Genomic DNA, 18,023 nt, shown 5'->3' with positions numbered 1-18,023 from the left:
CCCATCCATATGCTTCTGCTATGCTTGGCCAGTACACACCTTCTCTCCAGTCTGTTGACACAACTGGAGTACCAGAGCTGGGTATAGATGGCAGCCTGGTGCTATTAGAGAAACAAATACCAGGAACTGTACTATTATAAACCACTAACTGCCCAAGTCCAATTGGAGAACAAAAACCACAAATAATGATGGGGACCAGATATTCCAGGGTGTAAAATACAAAATACTTGTTTACTGAAGAGTTATTAAACCAAAAGGAGGTGCTGTTGTTATATTACTAGTCTAGTCACTGCAAAATAAAGTGAAAAATTAGTCCAAGCTTTTTATTTCCAAAGGATCAGCTTTTATAAACTAAGGGAGATAATTAGTGAGATCAAGTGGTCTGACGTACTCATGATCCGTAAGTCAGAAAGTACAGAGTTGCAGGTTTGGAACCAGATCAGTCAGGGACACGGAAGTAGCATAATGTAGAGATTCAGTATAAAACGATTCTAAAATAGAAGTCTCTTCCAGACTTTTCTGACTTTAAGATAAAGACCTAACTTAACCAGACTTTAAATATAAAACAAAAACTCTTCCTAAAAGGGCTGGCTGACTGTCTTTAACAGAATTGAAGCATACCTTTGAAAGATCTCTGAAGTTGCCTGGAAGGGTCAGGTCTAACTCTTCAGATTCATAGTTTGTTAAAACCCACGGAAATACAGGGTATTGGTTCAGATCATTGTACGTTCGTCCTATTAAGAAAGAAAATGTTTTAAGAATTAGGAAATAGTGTCCACTTCTCCAGCTGAAAAACAATCTAGTGGTTAATTTTGTTGCATCACATGTTCCCAGTTCCCACCACCTGACAAAATCAGGTATAAATCTTCCAGACAAAAGTAGCCATTTGGATGCACTTATCTTGAATCAGAAGTCAACGCAGAAATCAGCATAATATAAAGAGCACAGTATCTTTCAAGATCAACTAAAATGCACCATATGCCAATAAACACCTCCTTTTTTATTTCCATGAAGCTATTTTCATAGCATGAATGTTGAAATTTAAAACCATTAGACTATTATTTTCCTAGCAACTGTATGCAGTATCATCAGCTGGTGAAGATTAAATGAGACTCCAAACAGCAAGGGGCTAAATTTGAAGTTTGCAAATCAAGGTCTATCCTAGATAGACCATATTAATCCATTATTCCCCATGGCTCTCCTTCACTGAAGAAGTGGTGAGATTTCACTGCAGTAGTGGAATCAAAGTGGAGGAAGTCATGTTTGCTTTAACACTATTTTGTAACCACTTTGAAAATTAAAAAACATTTTCTCCCCCCTAAAAGACAGAGCTGACTGCCTCAGGCCACTCTCTCCAAACATAATGAAAGAAACATTGCTACCATCCCAGCAGCTCAAATGTGCAAAAGCCATCTTTAGACACAGTTTCAAAAGAACAATCTGCAGCTGAAGTGAACTGAAAATTATGAATTCATCACCAGGAAAAGTGTGTTTGGGAAAGGCTGTTATTTCTGTGTCAGCTGGTATTTAGTAGTATCTAACATTTCAGTGATAAGACAAATGAAGTTGCTTAGTACAGAACCATCCACCATACTGATTTACTGACAACCACACAATATGCAACATGAGTCTTAAAAAACAAAATCAGGTCATAAATATATGTGTGTGTGTATTTATATAATATAATTAGCAGACTGAAATAACCCAGGTTAACAATTCCCAGTCCTGCGGCAGATTTACAGCCCTGTCTCACTAACTGCTTCCTTCCAGATTCTGGACAGATTCCTGGGGTACAAAACCCAGCACAGGAAAACACAGGCCTCCTTGTTCTGAGTAGTATTTGCAATTCTCCACAAAAATCAGCTCTGCTTTAATGAAATGTGAAACTTTCACTGCTCTACAAACACCTTATTTTTTCAATAGAAGTTGATGAACAAGAAGCATGTTTCTACTTTGTACATAGTTTCACTGAAAACAGGAAAAGTGCATATTGTTAACAACTGTGTGTCCTCATTTTTACATTTTGAACACATAGATGTTCACAAGAATATAAAAAAATAACTGAGGTGCAAATACAACTTTGTTAAGAAAGCAATATCAGCACTGTGTGCCACACACAAATAAAGACGGATAGAAACAAAACCACTTCTTCTTTAATATCAACAATGAATGAATGCAAAACCACTCTTGGACAGAATGAGAATGTATCAAACAATTAAATGAAGACATACACCAGAATTTATCCATGTGAGGGAGGAAAAGGAAAGGTACTCTCTGGCAGAATGTTAATTGTTTTAGGTTTTTTGGGGGGGGATCCATATGTCTTGAAGTAAGACAACTCTGCCTCATTTTCCACATCCACCAAATCAGAATATTATTTTCCTCTTTGGCAAGGGATTAATTACATACAATTTGTAAAGTTCCTTGAGATTGTCAAATTTAAGGTTCTATAAAATATGGTCTTTATAAAACAATACTTTTATACAATAAATGTTTTCTCACCATCAGAATCCTCAATTAAGTTAACAGAAGAGTGTGCAAAAGCTCCCGCAGAAGACATTTGTGTTTATGTAGACAGCAGACTAAAAGAAATTTGAGATTCAGGAAGAGAGTGACTGAGATGACTGTAGTCTATTACAAAGCATAAGCAAAAATGATGATTCTTCAGAATCAAAATTTTTGTGGAAAAGAGTTCACAGTAATAAAGACCTTCAATTGAAAACACTATAGAAACATTTGGAAAGGTGAGAACATCCTTTCGCAAAATTTTGAAAGAAAATTTAGGGTTATCCAAAATGACTTTTTATTTCAAAATTGAGATTTTCCCTATTGAGATTTTATTTAATTTTGATATTCATTTCATTCATTTCATTTCAATTTCAACATTCAGTCAACAAGATTTTGACTTTTTGTTCCTATTCCACATGGGAAAATCATAAATATGTGAATAGTGCAAGAAAAAAGCAATCCTGAGCCTAGCTGTTGTACACGAGTTCTCCTTTGCTGTGTGGTTTTGATAGGTTACTCATAGTATGGACACATGAACAAATTATCATGTGGAATTAGCTCCATGACAGGACACTGTAGTGACTCTTGTGTGCATTTTTTTACCCAACAATGAGAAATAATTTGAAGCAATTTATCTCTCAGCTTAGGTAGGATAAGTTACAAACAATGGAGCCTTCGTGATTATGTATTTCATAAATATAACCATAGCCTTGTGAAAAAATAAACCAAATATTTACTTCTCTCCTACTTCCATACTTATAAAACACATTTTATTTATGAAGAGATTAACTACTAATAATAGCTATTAATTTGTTTAGTAAAAAAGTTAGTGATTTATTTTTCTCAATTCAACAATTTTCTTTTTAATATCAACAGAGAAAAATTACTTGAGAAGATGAACCATAATTTAAATTGTGAAAGGAGACCAAACCTACACGATGAGATAAGACCACACATCTATGCTTATCTAAGTGGAGGACAGTGATCTAGGCCTGTAATGGGATTACAAATCCCTAATTCTAAACATGCATAAATATTAGTGGTTTAACTTTATTAGGAATGCTTTCTTGATCAGTTCTGGCTTCACAACGATTATTTTCAGAGTAAAGTCAGCAGATGAATATAATTAGCCATCTCATCAATTGTCTGGTGCTTCCAGCAGGAATTATTTGGTTCTTTCTTTAGCTAAATAAATATAAAACATAAACCTGTACCGCTATTGGTAGTCCCTGTACCTTTTCAGAAGCTTCAGATTTTCCCCCAAGTAGGCTTACAGAGATTAATATTAAAGGCTGAATATTAAATATCACAAGCCTGTGACACTAATCTACTTGAACAACAAAACTGAGGCATAGTAAATGAGATCTCAGAAATACTGGATATGTTTCTTCATTAAAAAAAACTTTTTAATTAAACCATCCAATTTAATGTTTTTATATGGCACTTTAGTTTTGAAGGTAAAGTGAGCTAGAGACAGCTGACAAAGAAATTATAACTGCAATTCCTTGGTGAAAATGTTAATGACAGCAAAATATTGTTTAATTAGATGATTGCAGCATCTGGATTAACACTCTTTAAGAGCGATGTTCCTGTGCTTGTCTGCTTCTTCACACTTTACAGACATTTTGTCATCTCTAGGTCATTAGGAAAGAATTTTTAATGATTTTTCTAGAAGCAAGTAGTTCGAGTTACATCTAATTAGATGACAATAATAAGCCCAACACATGCAGTAGCTAAATATATACATAATTAACCAGTGAGGGCTTGTACATCACAGAGTAAAAAAGTGGAAAATGCTAAAGAGGCAAAAAAAAAAGAGGAAGGGGGAAGAAGTTCATCTGAATTTATTACCTGACTGAAGATGTCATTTTTTTCCACAAATCTTTAAAAACAATCCCTTTCCACTACAAGAAATGACTTACAAAAATTATGGATGTAATTATTCTCCACCTCTTTTAAAAGGTGTGGCAGGTAGGATTTAAAAGAATTACAATTCCAATAAATACAAATGCAAACACACATTTAATATACTGCAATTTGGAAAGAAAAAACCAGCAGAAATTAGTTAAATACTGAGAAATAGATTTGAAAACTAGACTTCTAACTAAAACAGCGGGCACTGCAACCATATTACAAACCAACTTCTTGTTCCCACTCCTCTTGATTCTTTTTGCTGTGGTGGGATTACTTTTAAGTACTTTTTTCAATAATCTTGTAACTGAGAATAGTAAAAATTACTTGTTCTCTGTATCACCCAGAGGGTTCAGTTGACATACATGCTGATCACACGCAATACGGCCTTTTCCTATGCGCCTGAAGAAAGGACAATTAGTATAATCATAGCTGCTTCCAAACCTTCAAAGCTAAAGGATCCCTGAGAAGGCAATAGGTGGGAGGCGGGGGAAGGTGGCCAGGAAGGCTTATGTCTACACAACCAGGATGAAAACCAGGGGCACGCAGAGTATAACACTGAGACTGATTGATAAGTAGCAGAGTGCAGTGTTTACCTTTGGGAGAAAAACCCAGAGCTGTAAACATGATGAAATATGCTTGAGTCAGAAAAGAGGGCAAGAAAGAGGTGAAGACCTTGGAAACAGAATAGAGAGGCGAGAAAATAGTTGGCTAGAGGGCCAGAGAAACAGGTTGAAACAAGACTTCAGAGAGTTTTGAAAATGGAGAGCGATTCTGAATTGAAATTGCAACGAGTCATCAGGCCAGCATAAGTGATGGTAATCATATATCCTTGGATAGGAAAGAGAGAACTATGATAGCTGAAGTAGACAGTTATTAAGTCATGAGTACAGACCACAACAGCAACAGCTAAACTAAAAATGAAGCCAGGCAATGTTTCAGAGGTGGTAACAGGGTGATGTGAAGATTAAAAAAAAAAGAGTCATAGAAAGATGGATTTTTTCCAAGGGGACACTTCAGTATTTCAAACATTGATTAAGAACTTACAGAATAGCCAGGGGCCATGCTTGTCAGGACAGACATATTGGCAAACCAGGGAGAGATTTAAGGAGAGATTCATATATTTATTTCAGTGGTTCTGTTCTACAGAGACCAGCCAGTCTGTGTAATTAACAGTATTAACAAGCAGGTAAAGGACTTCTTGTGGGAAAGGACCCAGTTGCATCTCACAAATGAAAGAAATGAGTTGGTGTCAGAAGCCTCACTTCTGAAAGTCTCTCTTCCAAGGCTGCTGTTTCTTGAATAATTTCAGAAAAGGATCACAAGAAAACATGAGTGATTTCTTACTGTTTTGTAAAGGGCTAGACACTAATTAAGCACCATTGTAAGAAGAAAGGAAGCTACAAAGAATTGGCAAAAAGTGTACTAAACCACTTCGTTAGTGGACCTCTATTTATTCGGAAGAGAAGAAAAAACAAAGGGACCTATGTATCACTTACCAGCAGATAATCCACATTTCTTAAGTGACTAAGCTACGGCTCAGATATGCTGAATAAGCCAGTAGGAGCTAAATGGCAACATGAATAAAAAAATTTTGATGCACATATTTCTCAATGGCTAAAAACAATGATATTGTTAGAAAAGATGCTGCTGCTTAAACAAACAGTTATAGTCTAAAATTAGGCCATTGCTGCCTACATGAACAATTACTGGCACAGAAGTTGTATCTTTTAAGGAAATATTTCTTATGGGATCTCATTACAAATGAGTATAATTAAAAATGTATTTGGAATTGTATTTCCAAAGAAGAAAGAAAAAAAAATACGTCTTGTCTTTACTTGTCAAAGGAGGTCATGAATATATTCAATACTCTATCTTTGTGTACAAAATAGAAAATCCTGTATTTTCTTCTGACTGCCAAGGGTCCTGTCTACAGTGCATATAACAATTTGCTTCTGTTATCAGTTCAGTGTTATCAAAACAAGGGCAACATGCTGTAGAGGTACTTCGCTTCCAGTACTGTATTTCTGGTAGAGATACTAATTTTTTTAGTGCTTCATCAGAAAACACCTATTTGTTGTAAAGGAAATATTTTGGAGAAATACCTTTCAACAGAAGATTTACAGAAACACAGGCACAGCTGTAAAAGCAGTGGTGTCATGCAGGCTGCCTCGTAACTCTTGACCCCACAGTTTCCCAGATCTCAGGCCCTGGCGGTACAGTGCCATGCAATGGTGGAGCCAGGAAACAGCTTGGGGATGTGAGAATTTCTAGGCTTTCCAACATATATTTATGTTTTGAAGCTTTCTCCACTGCCATTGGACTTGAAGCTCACGTGCACTCAATTGTGGGTGGGTTTCTGGCTTGCCAGGAACTTTATGATGAGACTCCTTGCAATGCCCCCAAGTTCTTCATGAGTTTTTGGAAGTCAGCTTCCTAGCTGAAGTGCAGACTTCATCAGAACTACAAAAACAGGTTGATCTTCCAAAAAATAACTTTGGGGGATTTTTGCTTCTGTCAAAAAGTTGGAAAATTTCAGGGTTTGTTCCAAACTGGAATAAAAAGTTTATTGTCATGTGTAGAATTGCCTGTTGGGTTTCAGTCAGTTTTAATTCTCTTATGTTGTTTTCAGAAAAGGTTTTGTGTGTGTGTCATTGGCAGGGAGTTGAGCTATCAAGGGTAAATTTTATTCTGATTTTCAAAAAAACATCATGAGTTTCTATGAGAGTGCATCAGTGAGTGCAGATGTTATGATGACATCAGCAACTGAAATCTATTTATCTATGTTTATACAGACTATGAATCTTCAAAATTTTCAAAAAAATGAAGAAGTAGAAATAGAAAGCACATAATACAGTAATGCAATCATGCTTCCTTACAAGCTGTTTGCATTGAAGGCCATTCTAACATGTAATAGTCATAGTTGATGTCAGCAGGACCCCTTATTTCACTAATCCTGCTGGAACACTATCAGATGTGACAGCACTCTTGCTGATTGGGAAAGCACCCAAGAACCTCAGCTGCTTTTAGACATCCCTCCAAAATCTTTTATGAGATCGTACAGTGATACTTTCTTCCCAACCTAACATGATGACTGTTACCCTTCTTGGAAAATGAAAACAGAACAGAAAATATATAGATTGGTAAGGACCCATTAGCAAAAGCCAAGCAATGCAGATGGGTTTGAAATAAAAATCAGAGTAAGGGATATTCTTTGTGACAAAGAAAAGGTCTTCAAATGTTACTCAACACCTTGCTCACATCTTAGCAGAAAAGTACGCATGGGTATTAATTTTTATTTAACCAATACTGGTCACTTCCAAAACTTTTAAAAATCAGCATATTGGCTCTCCTTCAGAAAACATATATTTGTTGATCCACGTGACCTCAAAGAATCACTAAAAAGAATGACTTTACAAAATAAGTCAGTCAATACAAGATGGAGACAAAGAGTTAGGCTGAATTTCTTCTAGAGACTCAAATTTACCTCCCTGTCTTTCGGGGAATATGGTCTTTATCTAAATTTGAATTTGAATTTGATCATGCACTGCTGAAAGACTTCATAAGATGGTAGGTAATGCTGTGAAAATGAGCAAGTGAGCTTCTACAATTAACAACAATGAGATTACATGAACAAATGAGATTTACCAGTAAGAGACTGATACCAAAAAATCTGCCAGAAATTAAGTGCTTTGAGCCAGAGACACACACTACTAAGGTACTGACCAAGCTGCTGTAAGCTTTTCCAAACACAATACAAGCTCATAGACACACAAAAAAAATAGAGTCAGTAATCTGCCAAACCTTGCGTATAGCAGGTGGTACCTGGAATGCAAACATCAGGCCATCCTGTTGTAAGGCACGTGAATGACACGAGATGACATTAAGAGAAACTTGCCTCATGTGACCACCCAGGTGTTTGGCTATAAAGCCTGCCTAGCAGTACTAATATCAAACAACAGGTCAAAAAACATTCTTCTTGAGACCTCTGAGATACTCTGAAGGAATCTCTTCAGGCTGAAGCTTGTTTACTGATGGATACTTTAGTGTAAGTGTCACTGCAATTCGTAATTGACTTCAGACATAATGATGTCTTCCAGGTTTGGATGCTTTGGTGTTGTACCTAAAAATAAATGACCTTGGAGTTTTAAACTGATTAAAAATGAAAAGTAATTTATCAAAAATTGGCTCCGCTCTTGTCTACTCTCATTTAAAGAGTTTAGACACACTGCTAACAGAAGAAATGAATACATAAAAAGGAAATTACAAGTGAAGGGCAGTTCTGTCGATAATGTATTGGACAAGGACTGAGGGGACCTAGGCTAACTTCCCAGCTCTCCAGTAAACCCTCCAAGTTTGGGTGAGGCGGTCAGGGAGCCTGCAAGGCTCTGCCTGCATTTCCTCATCACCAGAACGGCAGCGGATGTGCGAGAGACGTTGAGCGGCTGGAGGTGGGCCAGTGTCCAGAAGCGGGATAGTGGCACTCTTGTGGCGCTGCGCCAGAGGTAATAAACGCTCAGCAGGGCTTCTTCCTTCGGCAGAGATCTGCGGAACTGTGACTATAATGCTCAGGAACCGAGCTGGTGAGCCTGCATTGGACTGCACCATATGAACTTTCCAGCCCAGGTCTCTGGTAGCTTCAGGGACTCTGCTTTGTGCTCCACTGCACAAGGTAAACATGCCCTCAGATTTCCAACTGTTCAGTGGTAGCACTTCTATATCACACTGGGATAATTTGATGACACATTTATTAATGTCCGTAAGACTGGATGCACAGAAGATGACTACTATATAAACACAGAGGCAAAAGCCTAAAGGTTCAAAAGCAAGTGAGTTTGACAGCTCCTGAATTCTGCCACTGCCCTACTGGGAAGAACGCGGTGACTGTCCTCAGACTGGTCAGTGTAACAGGTGCTACCTTTGGGTTTCACACTTACATTTGTCTTATGTCTGGCCTGAGGATAACCTCAACCATGAAAGTCAGGACCAAGTAAGAATGAGAGTTGTAACACTGGAGTACAAAGTGATGCCTGGTGCAATTTAATTTGAGTTTCAAATTAAAGCTCACTGGAGTGAAATGTCTGAGGAAGGCTCTCCACAGGCAGGTTCATAAGCAGCATGTGTGCTACAGGCAGGAATTGTAATAGTAGACAACCTCCTGGAAATCTTTGCGTATGGTGTAGAAAACTGCTGCTTTTTACATTTAAAATTACCACAGGAGTTAACACATAGAAGAGGGAAAGGTGAAAGGAATAATGCCATCGTGAATGTTTAATTAATGATAATTGCCAGAAAAGCTCTTCTTTTGCCAATAACGAATGGATGTCTATGGCAGTTATTTCTCATTTTAAATACCTAATCTGATATTATATTTCAGCCTAAAGAACTAAACGAGAAAAGATGCTGTAATCTAATCATACCACAATCCAGGTGACATCTGTACTAGGCAGAATACTGTTGTTATTATGCTGTCTAGTTGCTGTTGCTGAGAATGATGAAGTAGCGAAATTACATTTTCCCATTATTATTTCCAGACACTCTCTGGCAATGGTTTGTTGACTCTAATAAAGCTTCAGACAAAGCTGTCAGCAGAGGAAATGGCAGAAGGGGAGCAAAGAACAGCCTCCACAACAATACATGAATCTAAAGTCTCAGTGATAGGTTGTGCATTTTCTGATAAAATTTAATGTGTGTGTTTCGGAATCTATCATAAAGCTGCAGCTGAATTCTAGAGGGATAAATGTATTCTATCAAGCCACGGTGCTTAAGACTTTGACAAACATAAACATATTATGAAGGATTAAAGAGTCAGAAGCCTTACCTGCTATAGTGTTGAGGAACATCAAGTATTCAAAGTTAGATATCTCCCGTCTCTGCCAGCGCTGAGTCATGTTGGAGGATTTATAAAGCTGTCGAGGAGTGGCCAGAGAGATTCTCCTAGGAAATACATTTAAAGAATGATTTTTTTTTAAGAGCTTCATTAAATGTTAGGATGTGGAGCAACATTATTAGTGTGATTAATTTCAGATTCTCTCAGAGGCTTTTTTATTTCATTTAATGAAGTCAAGAAGACACTATTACCCTTATTTGAGTAATGACTAAAATTAAGATCTGTATTTTATTTTACCAGTGCTACAGCATTGTAATAATTCAGAATAATATATTTTGTGTTTTATTTTATTCTGAATCTGGTTAAAAGACTGGAAGTAAAAGAAACTGCAGACCTCCTGGTGCCTGGCTTGTCCAGCAGGAATAAGAGAGCAATGCCATTTTCCTGTTTCAAAAGGATTCATTGAGGTAAGTTCATTAAGGTGAGTGAGTGATAGATTAAAGTGCCATATATTTCCAGTACATGGATTGAATATATTTATTCCATAATTTGTGCACTTCCTCCATGGTCAGCTACCCATGATCCCTTCCTATATCCCAGTAAGCTTCGAGATTTCTATTTATAACCCGGTTTCTGAAAGAAACAAGGTTTATTCAGTTATCTGCTCACATGTCCATCTGCCTGTCTCTCCATAATAACTTCTGAATTGCACTTCATTCAAATCTGGAAGAGGAGTAGAAGCTTCTAAGATACTCAATTTCCACACACTTTCTAAAACTTACTTGACTGGATAAAGGAGAAAGAACCAAACTACTGTGCGAAGGAAGAGAAAAGCAGAAAACTTCAGCTCTTCTATATTCAAATTGACAACATCACAATAACCAAATACCGTGCACCAAGTTCTAAATTACCCATAGTATATACTGTCCCTGGTCGGTAAAATATAGGGGACTAGATTCACTCTAGACTAATGCATTAAAGAAAAAAATCTGCAACAAGCAGAAATAGCCTCACTGCTCACAACTCATTTCTAGAAAAAATAGTCCTTGCTGAAAAAAAGACAAGGAAAATCTTTGGAAGGAGAAAAAATTCATCTCCTCAGATACTTTTTTTTACAGAATCTTAAATCTTATAAATGGATCAAAATAGAGAAAATGTTTATACCTGTTAAAAAAAAGAGGATCCCTAATGTGTAGCCTATTCATGAATTTAAAGACTATATCTAGTATTTATATAGCTTGTCAAGAGTAAATAGGGACACTCAATGCTTCAGCTTTCAGTTGAACTAAACACACTAAGTGTACTATTTCTAGACTCTGAATGCTGAGTATTTTCTTAAAACAAAGTCATATACAATGTGTCAAATTGAGCAGCGATTACAAAAATGTGGACCATCTACTTCTAAAGATATATGTACATACTCCTACACATGCACTAAATCCTGTTTCTGGAGAAAGGATGAGTATTGGTATGTGACTGGAGTGTACAGTTATCACAATTATATGTCTAAATTGTCAGTGTGTAGGTTGTCAATGTCTGCCATACTTAGGCTCACAAATTGGGCATACAAAAATGACCATGCAAGTGTAGGTACCCTTTCTTTTTTTTTTTAATCTCTGTATTTACCCAGAATAGCAGTACATAAGGTATTGCCAGCTTGGCTAGCCTTATTTTACAGTAGACTCTAGGATGCCAATGCTAAATATATTTTCCTAATACACAGGAGACATTACAAAAATTTTTAAGTTGTTTCTACTACACTTCTTCCGAACAATTTATCTAAAGAATTATCTGAATGTAACCATACTTTATATTGCATTTTATAGGATAACAATTATTTTTACAGTGGAACTCTCAAAGACGTATTGTTCCCAGTAAACTTTGACTAATGCTACACACAAATTAATAAATACAGAAAATAAAAATACTAAAGAGATCATTAAATTTACAAAGAAATTCCGTCATAGACTTTGTTCCTCCCATGACAAAACAACATTTATGCATCAGTACAGCTTAGCAGCTGCTTTTAGACTTTACCCACAATCTCCCAGGGAGTCTCAAAAATCTATAAACTGTCAAGTGCTGGACTTCGCATTTGAATGCCTGATTTGAGTGAACTCTACAGAAAATCAAAATATACTAAAAAAGCTCCTTATTTACTCTATATCTAAGGTGTTTGAAAGATTCGCAGTTATTTCAGCAGAGACTGGAAAAAATTATGCACAATAAATTGGTTCCACACCTGCTTTTTTCAGTTAACACAGGAAGACCCACTGTTTTGTGTTTTGCTAAATCCACCCAACTTTGATCAAACCATTTCTCTCCTTCGATATGCCATCACCAATATGAAGATGCACAAACGAATGTGCTTCCTTTGCTTCTAGAGAACCATGAAATATGTACTCAAAACGGAAACTGCAGAAGACTCTCTGATGTACAAGGGGATGATCCAATTTTTGAAGTTTTATATGCTTTAAATACATTTAGAAAATACTTCATGGCATTTTGTTGAGGGAAGGGATGTTATGTATCCTGCACATGGAGCACGACCCACCCCCTTTCACAATCACTTTTAATTTAGTTAGCTACAATCCAATCTTATACAAAGAATCTTTAAGTATCTTGTCAAAAACGTAGAATCTGCCTGATTTTTTGTGTTGTGTTGCTCCTGTTCAGAAAAAAAAAAAGGCTTGGGAAAGTCACTGGTTTTTGACAAGAGACTCATCAATATTCACTTTTAATCAAAGCTCTAAAAGGGGTTTTATGCTTTGATGACATCAAATATTATTTTTCCTATCCCTCCCCCTTCCCAAAATCCAACCTCTGCAACCAGCTATCCTGAGATCTGGAAATCCATCATCAAGCTACTGATGTGGAATAAGTGGCAGAGCTGAGCTGATGTTGAATATAGTTACCGTACTAGCCAAAATACATTTTCTTTCAGTAAAAACTTCATCATTTGTATTTCTTAGTTTTAATAACTGGAGCCATTGTTTTATCTAATGCATTAATAGCCCACAGAATTTCAGTGGAAGGTGCTAGCATGTTTAGTGGTGAAGTATGACACTGTATCTTTTACCAATTTTTTGATCTCTGTATGCTTACAAAACCGTCAGGCAGCTCACAGTTGGTTTCTAAGCTGTGATGTTACCCTCAATAAAAATGCATCAGTAAATTACACCTGAGGTGTCAGAACCCTAAAAAGTGGTCTGCTAATAGTGTTGTAAAAATGTGGATACTACTCTACCTATGTAGAATCATATGGAGCTGTAGAAATAAGTTAAATAAAAGGCACAGTACTGTCTGTCCAGTTGTATCATATGGCAAGGTCATAAGGAAACTACAATCAATGCAACATGTTTCAGGAACAGTGAAAATGCATTTATCAAAGACAGATGAATTTGATTACCAGATCAGACCGAACTCTTCAACATGTGACTAATTTTAAGGACGTAATTACGTCTTTGTAACATTAAGCACAGGCTTGAACGCTTTGTTGAATCAAAGCATTAGACAGGTTGTTGGGAAAGGTAGCAAAAAGGCAAACTGGAGACTTGCTCAGAACAGCAGGTCTGTAACAGTCTTGGGAAAAGATACCAGTTCGCCTGCTTCTAATCCTTTGTGCCATTAGAAGATCATAAATATTGCTTTTTCCTTCTACTTCCTTCCATCTTTGTTAATTGCAGGATTTCTCTACGAAAACAGAAATGCATTTAAAGTCCATGTACTGCATTAAAAGTAATTTACTCCTTCAGAATGTTTCCATCATGAATGCAATTCTTTATGATAATGTAATTAACTTCAGATGAAATGTTTATCAGAGTAGTATCAGAGAGGAAATATTACTTATAAAAATAAAACTAAAGAACTTAAGCAAAACAACCAGAAAGATCTGCTTTTGTTAATCTATTTTAAAGTACAGTTTAATCTGGAAAATTGGTCATAAAAAAAGGATAACATTTTAGTCAGCATAGCAGCTCCTTTTGGTTACTCAGCATAATTTCTCCTTATGTTAGTTACACAAATAAGCATAATTTTAAAAATTAGCATTCCAGAGCCAACATATTCATAGGAAGGGAAACTATATCCTAACATCAACAAAATATTAACTACAGAGCAGTTACAGAGCCAGATTTTCCCTCAGTTACTCCACTGCAATCCTACTGAAGACAATAAGGGTATGTAGACAGAAAAAAAGGAAAAACCACGATTACAGGGTCTTTATTGTGCATAAATCATACCATGATTACGCAAAAACAAGAAAGAAAAACAACTTCACTACCATATGCCAGATTTATTCTGAAGGCTAGCAAGCCCATTTTCGATTTAAATTGAACTTTAATCAAAAAGGTATGGAAATAACTGCATATAATATTGAAGCTGAAACTTTTCTAAATGAGTATATATCAACAAACTTTTTCAGACAATTATTCACTGAATAATGCACAAAGGATATGAATTTCAAAAGTAAAAAATGTCACTGTAGATATGAAATTCTGATTAAGAAATTTGCATTTTGTTTGTTCTAGAACATGTGGCCATTTTTATTTCAGAAAAGAATACTATTACTTTCCATGTAGAGACAGCAATTCCTTTAATTCGAGTATTTGGAAGAGTAATGCAAATATTAACAAGATGCACCTTCCAAAGAAATGCCCCAACTACCCCTTGATCTCAGTGAAAACTTGAGAAATTTGGCAGTTTGCCTAAGAACTTCAGCACATTCAGGAGATCAAGCCTTAGGCATCATGAGACTCTTGAGCTCATGACAGAAAATGATGTTTAGCTGGGAACGAAATTGTTCTCCAATCCTACAAATGCTTTGACACTTCAGAGTATTTCCACATTCTGCACTGGGATAATACAAGGACAATATGAAGTTTTAGTTTGTAGGAAATGACTTAAAGAAAAAGACACATCCCAGACATTACACTGATGATTAAGTCCTTGGCTTTTGGCCAAGTCAAGACAAATGGGCATCTGAACCCAAAGCATCGTATTTTGTGAATTTCCTGCCGTTTCCTCACTCCCTTATATTTATTTATTCTTCTTTCATTTTGACCAAAAGTTAATCCTGAACCTAAACATTTTTCACCAAACTTCTGCTGATACACCCTCAAAAACAACTTTAGGTCTGAACAGACATTTCTAAAAAAAAAAAAAATTGGAGGCAGGAAATCTTCCCCCCCAATTCAGTGAAGTACACATGAAGATCATCTTACCCATCACTGAAATATGAATACTTTCATAGTATAGGATCTGACAATCCCCAGCCTTATTTCTGACCATAGGCTGATTTGATATTGATGTTGATGAGATAATAAAAACTGTACTTGTCCACAGTATGTGCAAATCTCTAAAACTGAACCTTAGTTGGTCTTTTCCAAAATATATATCCTCCTTAATTTTGGAAACAGAAGAATAATGCATTATACTAATGAACGGAAGAAATTTGGAAATTGCAAAATAGCTACTATACTGATGAGCAATGAAGTAAAACCCACACACATTCATATAAAAGGCAAGTGAGAAGATATACACAAAAAAATAATTTTCATTCAGCAAACACAAAACCTAGTCAAGTTTAGTTCCATGTCCTGCATAACAATCACAGCAAGGATGAACGTTTGTCTATACATTTATAAAACTTGACTGAAAACCAGACTTTGAAGAGATAAGGTGTAAGTTTTTTTCTGGGCCTTCACTGGAAGGTACTTATTTCCAGTAATGATTAAAAAAACCCCATCTAATTTACAATACTTTTACTTCTATTCCATAATAACAGGCCATATAGTAAGTAAAGGGTATTGTTTCTCAAACTAATCTTAAGAAAGAGAAAATCTAGAGTTTCATGACAAGAATAATGTTTTAGTATTGACATGTTTAAAAATATCATTTGTATAATATAATAAACACAAAACATACAAACTATTTTAATTAAATTACCTGGCTTGTGGCAAACCATAGCTGGTTCCTACTCCAACACGCGGTAAGCTGTACACAACTTTTTTCACTGTTGCTTGGTCAGGAAAATTAAACATAACAGAAGCTAAATGAAGAAAAGAAAATATGGACTAGTAAACCATCTGCAGAAGTCTGTTTCTCCACCTGCATATATTTTTAAAATGCTCTTTGGTTTTTATTTGGGAAGATAAGTCAGTTCCGCTTTTATCCTCCTGGGGATCCAAGTTAGAACAGGAACTCCTGGCACACTTCATACCCATGTATCATTAGCTGGTTAACGTTTTGGCACTAACTCTCCCATTTTGCAGAAGACCTGAGTGAGGTATACTTCAGAGGAACCGCAGCTTACCATTAACCTATATAACCTCTTATCAGGCTGGGAAGTTGTTCAGTAGTTGGCATGGCATTCGATCTTCTAACTGGTGCATTAAAACACACAGGACCAGAAATTGTTTAATTCCCTCTCTAATTGAAATCAAAACTTACATCAGAGCTCCTCAGGGCAAAAGAATACTGACACACCTCACCAACCACTCAACTCTGATTCAGAGTAGCACATACAGAAAGCTGAGTGGATCCATTTATTGATCTGGTTGTTTTTACTTTAACTCAGTTTATAATTAGAAAAGGAAATATCCTTTTAGATATCTCACTAAAATATCAAACATTTGAAGAATTTACCAATTGCAATGATTTGTTTTTATAAATAAATCTCTCCACTGCACAGAAAGCAGTGAGATTGATTTATGTGATTGATTTTAACATTAAATACAATGAATACATGCAAGAGTAAGCATTATTGAACACAGACAGAAGCACTTGATCAAAGGAAGCACAGAGTTTAAATTCTAAGATGAATAAATAACACACAAAATAACTACTAGCACATTTTTATGCAACAAAATAAACAAAGACATACTTCTGTTTGCCATAAACACTTCCAAAGCTGTGTTCTGGAGAAGATAACGTCTTGAAAAAACAGCCCGAATCTCACTGAACATCCATTTTCCATGAAGACCTTCTGTATAGGCAAGGACCTTTAAAGAAAGTCAAGGTGGCAGTTATTAGCAAGAGTTTTTCATTAAAATATTGGATAAGAACACAGTAAATTTTACCCCCTCAATGAAGTACAATTAAGTTAATCATATCTCGTTTACACCTAAAAACTGAGTTAAAACATGAACTTAAATGTTTTTTAAAAATGCAATGAAGTATAGCTGTTAGAAGAATATCACTAAGTATCGTAACCCGATACTCCTAAGATCTATTTCTCATGAGTCACATCAACCTATTTTCCTCAGAAAAACCCAAACTCTACAAGCAAGCACAGAGTAATGGACACAGTCGCAGTTATGCTTAGCTGTATTTTCTTCCAACAGTGTGCATGACACAGTTGTCAGTCATGTATCAGATAACAGATTTACTTCTGAGGCTATCATCTTGTGCAAAGTACAACCAAAATAATATAACTTGCTATTCACATCCATTTCAGGGTCATAAATTAGAACTCCCTCCATTCCATTAATAAATGCAGAAATTAGCTAGAACAGTATGTCCACACAATAATTCTTCTAAAGTTAAGTACATCTAATATCCCAAACTATGAACAAAATTTAACAATTTGTATTTTTGCATTTTAGAATTAATGTGAAAATATTTTAAAATAAAATAGTTAAAAATTAGCATTGCTTTTCCAATTTGTCAGTTTCTCAATTGAAGGTATTGGTCTAAGACTGGGTATTAATATCTAAATAATCTTTTTCACTCTTCTTTCACTGTTCTGGATGTTCAGGAAAAGAGACAAAAAAGA

The 18,023-nt window shown here is 35.8% G+C and overlaps 1 protein-coding gene across 4 annotated transcripts in view; it reads right to left on the bottom strand.

The window, feature by feature from the left end:
• NBEA (neurobeachin) overlaps positions 1-18,023 on the bottom strand; it is a 519,980-nt gene that overhangs the window by 91,316 nt on the left and 410,641 nt on the right. For all 4 annotated transcript variants that reach the window (XM_050890741.1, XM_050890750.1, XM_050890767.1 and 1 more), the window contains 4 exons: positions 17,133-17,250; positions 16,196-16,298; positions 10,241-10,356; positions 622-734 (listed from right to left, as the gene is read on the bottom strand). In XM_050890741.1, coding sequence (XP_050746698.1) covers positions 622-734; positions 10,241-10,356; positions 16,196-16,298; positions 17,133-17,250 — 450 coding nt within the window. The remainder of the gene's footprint in view (positions 1-621; positions 735-10,240; positions 10,357-16,195; positions 16,299-17,132; positions 17,251-18,023) is intronic.

The sequence above is a fragment of the Gymnogyps californianus genome, chromosome 1, assembly GCF_018139145.2.
Source record: "Gymnogyps californianus isolate 813 chromosome 1, ASM1813914v2, whole genome shotgun sequence".
In the NCBI taxonomy this organism is placed as follows: Eukaryota; Metazoa; Chordata; class Aves; order Accipitriformes; family Cathartidae; genus Gymnogyps; species Gymnogyps californianus.
Note: the sequence above shows the minus strand (reverse complement) of the source record. Positions and strands in the feature narration are given on the sequence as shown.